The sequence below is a fragment of the Cyprinodon tularosa genome, unplaced genomic scaffold, assembly GCF_016077235.1.
Source record: "Cyprinodon tularosa strain WSP-4 unplaced genomic scaffold, ASM1607723v1 ctg1954, whole genome shotgun sequence".
Lineage (NCBI taxonomy): Eukaryota > Metazoa > Chordata > Actinopteri > Cyprinodontiformes > Cyprinodontidae > Cyprinodon > Cyprinodon tularosa.
This window is the reverse complement of record NW_024038710.1, coordinates 7,843-16,515: the sequence shown is the minus strand read 5'-3', so window position 1 is coordinate 16,515 and position 8,673 is coordinate 7,843. Positions and strand designations below refer to the sequence as shown.

The 8,673-nt window shown below is 50.5% G+C and overlaps 1 protein-coding gene across 4 annotated transcripts; it reads left to right on the top strand.

The window, feature by feature from the left end:
* Positions 1-1,160: 1,160 nt before the first annotated feature.
* On the top strand, positions 1,161-8,019 carry thrb (thyroid hormone receptor beta). 4 transcript variants are annotated; one of them, XM_038283591.1, is made up of 9 exons: positions 1,161-1,617; positions 2,492-2,592; positions 2,662-2,809; positions 3,372-3,577; positions 4,333-4,419; positions 4,507-4,653; positions 5,042-5,300; positions 7,261-7,925; positions 7,979-8,019. In XM_038283591.1, exons 1-8 carry the CDS (start codon positions 1,284-1,286, stop codon positions 7,500-7,502), a joined length of 1,524 nt encoding a protein of 507 aa, XP_038139519.1. In that variant the 5' UTR covers positions 1,161-1,283; the 3' UTR covers positions 7,503-7,925; positions 7,979-8,019. The 4 variants fall into 4 exon arrangements, with proteins under 4 accessions (XP_038139519.1, XP_038139520.1, XP_038139522.1 ...); XM_038283593.1 differs by having other exon boundaries at positions 1,163-1,617; positions 4,393-4,419; XM_038283592.1 differs by lacking the exon at positions 7,979-8,019 and having other exon boundaries at positions 7,261-7,967.
* Positions 8,020-8,673: the final 654 nt, after the last annotated feature.

The following is an 8,673-nucleotide window of genomic DNA, read 5'->3' as shown; positions in this document are numbered from 1 at the left end:
CATCCATCATCCATCCATCATCCATCCATCTTTCATCCATCCATCCAGCCATCCATCCATCATCCATCCATCCATCATCCATCCATCATCCTTCCATCCTTCCATCCATCCATCCATCCATCCTTTATCCATCGATAATTAATCGATCGATCGATGGATGGATGGAAGGATGATGGATGGATGATGGATGGATGATGGATGGATGATGGATGGATGATGGATGGATGGAAGGATGATGGAAGGATGATGGATGGATGGATGGATGGATGGATGGATGGATGGATGGATGATGGATGGATGGATGGATGATGGAAGGATGATGGATGGATGGATGGATGGATGGATGATGGATGGATGGATGTCTGCTATGAGTGGGTGGTTGTGTCTGGTCCTCAGGTCTCCTCCTCCTGGTATTAAAGCTTATCCCTCCAGTATTGAACAGGAAGCCTGATCAATATGGCTGAGTGGATCCTGTAGTCAGACTAAGCATATAATCTGAAGTGGACCGCGCCCTCAGCATGGCGCTGCTCATTAGCAACAACAATCAATCCACCCAGTTAGAGCGTCTGAGTGGAAACACTGGGACATATGGAAATGAGGATGTTTACATGAACTTTGAGAAAACTGGTTCTGGTGATGAGTTCTTCACATCGTCTGATCTTCTACCGATAAATGATGGATCCACAGCGTTGGGCTGGCGGGTGGTGCTTTACTGGGCCGGGCTGGCTGATGGTGTGTCTCTGTCCGTTAATCTGTCCAAAGTGGAGGGATAGGAATTAAAGTCCAACCAAAGACTAGAGAAGGTCTGCCGAGGAGGAGGACACAGCTGGTCCAGTCCTGTCCTCTTAGCTAGTGTCTCTGGTACCAGGAAGCCACCCGCTAACTTAGTGCTGTGATCAGGAACATCCCAGCAGCTCAGGGGGTTCTGGGGTCATCTGGGACGACCCGACCGGTGGTTCTGGAGGTTCTGGGTCCGTCCTGCCTGAAGCTGGTGGCCCGGTTCTTCCTGCAGACTGTAATCTGTGACGTTGTCAGTGGAAGTGGCACATCCAGGATTTGCGGAGCGTCAGATTAAAGCCCGTCGTCGTCATAAGTATCTGCCTCCCAATTCGGCAGGGGGGGGGGGCGCTGCTAGGTGTAGTCTGTGCTCTGTGGATTTACTGGATCAAAGGTTTGGACTTATTCTGGATGCAGCTTCAGGAGCGTTTGTTTGGATGACGGAGCGCTTCTGGTTGGTTCTTTCTTCTTGAAAACCTTTTCATGTTCATCAGGACCTTTTCATCATGAACTTCTGCATCCCAGACATGTATGAGCTGCCGCACTCCGGCGTCACGGGCTATGGCGTTCAGAGTGGGGGGGAGCACTGCATGTTCCCCGCAGAGGGCCCCGGGTTCGGCCACTATGAGCCCCAGCCTCTGCATCACCCGCCCTGCATGGAGCAGGCCTGGCCCCCCGGCCAGCACTTCTCCTGCGCCTACGCCGGACCGTCCTCCTTCAAGAACGAGTTCTGCAACATGGAGGTTCCTCTCAGCCACTTCCACCACCAGCCTGAGTTCTTCCCCGACGTCAAAGCCGACTATTCCCATCTGCAGTGGATGCAGGGGGCCCACAGGAAAGGTACGGGGCCACGCTGCTCTGGTCCAAACGCTTCCCATGACGGGAGTTTTGGACGACTAGCGGCTCCACCTGTCATGGTGGAGGCTCCGCATTGATCCAGGCTCCGTATTGATCCAGGCTCCGTATTGATCCAGGCTCCGCATTGATCCAGGCTCCGTATTGATCCAGGCTCCGTATTGATCCAGGCTCCGCATTGATCCAGGCTCCGTATTGATCCAGGCTCCGTATTGATCCAGGCTCCGTATTGATCCAGGCTCCGTATTGATCCAGGCTCCGTATTGATCCAGGCTCCGTATTGATCCAGGCTCCGTATTGATCGATGCTGAGGCAACATAAGGCTGATGTTTGATGAATTGTTTTAATATGACAGGCATTGATGGGTTTGCGGAGGCTGAGCTCTGATCTCATTAGGACCGGCACCAAACAGGGAGCGAGGCGTTAACGCGGCTAGCTGGAAGATTACCTGGAAGGGGGAAACTAATCTGGGCCCGGATCAAACAGAAGCAGCCAGCAGTGTTTTTAGGTTTATCTTTTCAACTTTCTCTCTTTTGGAATAATTATCCAGGAAAAAACTGAATGTGTTTAGATGTGATGAGAGGATCCAGGAACATGCGGCCGTGAGAAACATTCTCCTCCTGCTTTCCTGAAACAGAACAGATCTGGATTCCTAGAAATGAGGAAGCTAATAAACAGGCTAACAGTTAGCATTTCTCAGCAGCGTCGCTAACTGTTAGCGCCCTGATTGGCCCAGTTACTGATGGAAGCAGGATTAGCACCATGGAGCGGCGCTGGTTCTAAGCTGGATCTTGTTTGCTGTAAAGGTGGAGCAGGAAGTGAGCTGGACGGGGGTTTGATCTGAGGTGTCTCTCTGCAGGGTACATACCCAGCTACCTGGACAAGGACGAGCTGTGCGTGGTGTGCGGGGACAAAGCCACGGGCTACCACTACCGCTGCATCACCTGTGAGGGCTGTAAGGTAGGCTGGACGGGTGGCGGGGGTTGGTGTGGCGCAGCGGCGCGCTGACTGCACACGCTTCCTCTGCAGGGCTTCTTCAGGAGAACCATCCAGAAGAACCTGAACCCCACCTACGCCTGCAAGTACGAGGGGAGGTGCGTCATCGACAAGGTGACCAGGAACCAGTGCCAAGAATGTCGCTTCAAGAAGTGCATCGCAGTGGGAATGGCCACAGACTGTGAGTCCCTCCGCCGCCGCCGTTGGGTCCGGTACCGGTCCGATCCACCCGGCTGGGCTGGAAAATAAACGCTCCTAATCTGTTAGACTAACATCTAATAATCTGCAGCAGCTGGACCTGCTTTAGGTTCAGAATCTGGGTTAAAGTTCTGACATCATCACAGCGTTCAGTGACATCATCACAGCGTTCAGTGACATCATCACAGCGTTCAGTGACATCATCACAGCTTTCATTCCTGCAGATCAAACACCTGCTGTTCTTATCTAGATGCTGCAGCTCTACAGTCAGGAACCATTTCCAGACCAATTAGACGCTCTGATGTTTTTATTCTGTTAATTATTTTCTGCTTCTTAAAAAGGAAAAAAGGAAACATTTTATTCTAAGTCCTAATTAATGATATATTAATTAGAAAGCAAACTAATTTGCTAATAAATCGGATCTATCCCTGTTTTTAACGGGGGGGTTGAGACGGACGCGTCCATCAGGTGTTTGCAGAGCAGCGGTTTGCACTGCGCCCGCTGGAACCATGAAAGCTTGACCTCTGACCCCTGTCTCGCTCCAGTGGTCCTTGACGACAGCAAGCGGCTGGCCAAGCGGAAGCTGATCGAGGAGAACCGGGAGCGGCGGCGCAAGGAGGAGCTGCAGAAGACGGCGTGGGACCGGCAGGAGCCCACTCAGGACGAGTGGGAGCTGATCCGCCTGGTGACGGAGGCCCACATGTCCACCAACGCCCAGGGCAACCACTGGAAGCAGAAGAGGAAGTTCCTGGTGAGACCCCTCCTCCCCCCCGCTGCCTCCCCCCTCCCTTCCCCTCCTCACCACCACAGCTGTGACTGAATTGATTTCCTCTGCCCCCCCTCCCTCCCTCCCAGCCCCTCCTCTTCCTCCTCAGCCATGCTAACGTGTCCCTGTGTTGTTCTTGTCCTTGTAGAGCAGATGAGGACAGTTAGCTGGACGGTGGACGGGTGCTCCTGAACGCAGCACCAGTCTTTGAACGGAACATGTCCGTCTCCTGACCTCTGACACTAACCCCCCCTTTCCTCTCCAGCTTCCTGCCGTTTCTGTTGCTAACAAACTCCTGATTCAGTGCAGAGTTTCTGGGGCCGGATTCCATGAACGCTTCAGATGGCCGCTCACACTGAGCCTGGTTCTGCTGGAGGTTTCTTCCTGTTCAAAGGGAGTTTTTCCTCTCCACTGTCGCTACAAGCATGAAGAGTCAATGAGTCGATGCAATCAGCTGGTTTTCCTTAGATAGAAAACTTTGAATCAATCTGACTGGATGATCTGGTGAACTGGAAAGTGACCTGAGATGACATGATGTGAATTGGAGCTATAGAAATAAACTGAATAGAATTGAACGATGATGGGGGGGGAATGGCAGATCTGAAGGTTTGAATCCTGTCCCAGAAACTCGTGTAGTTGGGCAGTCTGTCGCCTCTCCTCTGTCCTCAGCTTGATCTTTTCTCAGTTGACTTCTCTCGGGTTCTTCATTGAAACTTCACCTCCTGTTGATCATCCAACAGGTCGAGGAAGCTATGCTTCTTAATGAAATAACATGTAATTTATTCTATACTTCTGACCAGAGCGCAGCAGGGGTGAAGGATGCTAAGGTAGGACGCTCGGGGTGAGCCCAGCTTTCACGCACCTGTGCACATGTGGACACAGACTCATACGTCCTCCTGTCTCCTGTCCTCCAGCCTGAGGACTGCGCTCAAGCCTCCATGGTCAATGCAGCCGAGGAGAACAAGGTGGACATTGAAGCCTTCAGTCAGTTTACTAAAATTATCACCCCCGCCATAACCCGGGTGGTGGACTTTGCCAAAAAGCTGCCAATGTTCTGTGAGGTAGGTTCTGTGGGCCGAACCATTTCTGTTTTAACCCTTTATAGGCCGCTCAGTCAAATACTGATGGGGGGTGCAGGTGATCAAAAAGGCTAACTTACTCTTTAAACATTCCTCCTGAAAAAGTTTCTATTTTCTTTCATATTTGTAGGAAAACTTTAGGATTTATTTCAGAATGTTTTTCTTTGTTCAAATAAGTTTAACTTTTAGAAAAATGTACAAATTAAAGTCATTATATCTGAATTATGTCTCAAATAAAAACGAAGGGACGATTTTAAAGAATTCTTAGTTTATTTTTTATGATATTTCACCTTTGGGTTTGTGGGTTAGCGCTGTTAGCATGGCAGCTAGCCTCGGCGCGCTCTGACGCTGCCTGTCCTGCCGTCCTCAGCTGCCATGCGAGGATCAGATCATCCTGCTGAAGGGCTGCTGCATGGAGATCATGTCTCTGCGAGCCGCCGTCCGCTACGACCCGGAGAGCGAGACGCTCACGCTCAACGGCGAGATGGCGGTGACCCGGGGTCAGCTGAAGAACGGGGGGCTGGGCGTGGTCTCGGACGCCATCTTTGACCTGGGCGTGTCGTTGGCCTCCTTCAACCTGGACGACTCTGAGGTGGCTCTCCTGCAGGCGGTCATCCTCCTCTCCTCCGGTGAGTCCTGCAGGCTCCTCCTGGCGCTGCCTGGTTGGAGCTGAGGTTAGTCAGAGGCGGGTCTCTGGAGCGTCTCCTTCTGTCGTCACTCAGATTGGCTGAACACTCGGCTTTGACATGAAATCCATATTAAACAATCAATGAATGAGCCTAATCAATGTGAGGAGCTTTGTCCCGCTAGCTTGGCTCCGGCTGTGCTGCACGGCTCCTCACTGAAGATCAATACTGCTGCTGACATGCAGGAGGACGCAGGGCCGTCTGCTCTGCTCTCTGATGGGGACACGGCTAACCCGTCCCCTAGTCACCATGGACTGTCTGCCAGAGGAAGCCGTTAGCGTCAGAGCGCTACGCCTCCTTTAGCTGAAACAGTTCAATAGATTCTGGTTAGAGAGACAAGAGGACAGAGACATGGACAGAGAGACAGACACATGGACAGAGAGATAGAGACATGGACAGAGAGATAGAGACATGGACAGAGAGACAGACACATGGACAGAGAGACAGACACATGGACAGAGAGATAGAGACATGGACAGAGAGATAGAGACATGGACAGAGAGACAGACACATGGACAGAGAGATAGAGACATGGACAGAGAGATAGAGACATGGACAGAGAGACAGACACATGGACAGAGAGATAGAGACATGGACAGAGAGATAGAGACATGGACAGAGAGACAGACACATGGACAGAGAGATAGAGACATGGACAGAGAGACAGAGACATGGACAGAGAGATAGAGACATGGACAGAGAGACAGAGACATGGACAGAGAGATAGAGACATGGACAGAGAGATAGAGACATGGACAGAGAGACAGACACATGGACAGAGAGATAGAGACATGGACAGAGAGACAGAGACATGGACAGAGAGATAGAGACATGGACAGAGAGACAGAGACATGGACAGAGAGACAGACATGGACAGAGAGATAGAGACATGGACAGAGAGACAGAGACATGGACAGAGAGACAGAGACATGGACAGAGAGATAGAGACATGGACAGAGAGACAGAGACATGGACAGAGAGACAGAGACATGGACAGAGAGACAGAGACATGGACAGAGAGATAGAGACATGGACAGAGAGACAGAGACATGGACAGAGAGACAGAGACATGGACAGAGAGATAGAGACATGGACAGAGAGACAGAGACATGGACAGAGAGATAGAGACATGGACAGAGAGATAGAGACATGGACAGAGAGACAGAGACATGGACAGAGAGATAGAGACATGGACAGAGAGACAGAGACATGGACAGAGAGACAGAGACATGGACAGAGAGACAGAGACATGGACAGAGAGATAGAGACATGGACAGAGAGACAGAGACATGGACAGAGAGATAGAGACATGGACAGAGAGACAGAGACATGGACAGAGAGATAGAGACATGGACAGAGAGACAGAGACATGGACAGAGAGACAGAGACATGGACAGAGAGATAGAGACATGGACAGAGAGACAGAGACATGGACAGAGAGATAGAGACATGGACAGAGAGATAGAGACATGGACAGAGAGACAGAGACATGGACAGAGAGACAGAGACATGGACAGAGAGATAGAGACATGGACAGAGAGACAGAGACATGGACAGAGAGATAGAGACATGGACAGAGAGATAGAGACATGGACAGAGGGATAGAGACATGGACAGAGAGATAGAGACATGGACAGAGAGATAGAGACATGGACAGAGAGACAGAGACATGGACAGAGAGACAGAGACATGGACAGAAATAGAGACATGGACAGAGAGACATGGACGCAGAGACATTGAAATAGACATGGAGAGAGAGATAGAGACGTGGACATGGAGAAGCTCCAGCAGACCTCGGAGCTCGTCCTCCAGGTCCAGGTCTGTTCCAGCCTCTCTGGGCTGTAGGACAGTCAGGGCTCTACGCTGCCCCCTAGCTGTCAGGTAACGCTTGTTCTCTGTCCAGATCGTCCAGGCCTGACCAGCGTGGAGCGGATCGAGCGCTGCCAAGAGCAGTTCCTGCTGGCCTTTGAACATTACATCAACTACCGGAAGCACAAGGTGGCCCATTTCTGGCCCAAGCTGCTGATGAAGGTGACGGACCTGCGGATGATCGGCGCCTGCCACGCCAGCCGCTTCCTGCACATGAAGGTGGAGTGTCCCAACGAGCTCTTCCCTCCGCTCTTCCTGGAGGTCTTCGAGGACTGACAGATGGACTTGGACTGTGTCACCGTGCGTCTCCAAAGCCTCAGGGGCCCAGCAGCTGAGGGCCCATCTCCCTGAACCCTCTTATAGCACTACTGTGCGTCCCTTCATTCCATAGTTAGGACTAGGACTAGGACTAGCTGTCTGGTCCAGGTTGGAAGGACCTATTCCTCGTGAACAGCCTGTTTCCTCTTGGTTTTCTTCTCACCTCCACGTTCAGGACTTGGTTTCCCTTCATTGTCCTACAGTTGACTAAAAGGTGACAGAGGATTGGACCAACTGAACCTCTGTCCTGATTGGTCCATGGATGGTTTAGCCTGTCAGGCGGTGGAAACACGGCGCCGCAACCGCAGGAACCCGCAGAGCTGCGTTCAGGAGCCCTCGGAACAATCTGGATTTATGCAACAAGAAGCAGCAGCGCCACGGGTCCTATAGGTCCTATAGGCCAACTTGTCCTGCATGCCATATAGGTCCTATAGGTCCGACAGGTCATATAGGTCCGACAGGTCATATAGGTCCGACAGGTCATATAGGTCCTACAGGTCCGACTTGTCCTGCAGGTGCTATAGGACCTGTAGGTCTCCCACCTCCATGTCTCACTCCGTTCATCGTGTCTCACTGATCTTCAGATCAGGTCCACAGATTGATTCATCAGCAGCTGTTCCTCCCATTCAGATCCGATAAGAAGCAGAACCAACATTCTGCTCTGCTAGCCTCTAGCTCTGTTAGCTCTGCTAGCCTCTAGCTCTGCTAGCTCTGCTAGCCTCTAGCTAAACTTATTCCATCCATCTTTTCATGTCGATGTGTCCAAATGAGAACAAATAGAACCCTTTATTTTTCTGTAAGAATCCAAATGTTTATTTTTGCAGCAGTAAAATATTTTAGATAAAAATATTTCAGTTCAATTACATTTTTTTTAATTCTTTGTGTTTAATCCTTTGACACGTTTCTCTAGATGATGAAAGTCTAATGAACACCCAGATAAAGCAAATCAGAACTGCTTCACAAAGAAACTAGAAAAGAAAACATAGAATAGAAAACCTAGAATAAAGAACATAGAATACAGAACCCAGGATAAAAAAAATCCTGGAATGAAGAATCTAAAATATCAAACCAAGTATAAGGAACCTAGAATGAAGAACGTAGAATCAAGAACCTATAATAAACTATCTGT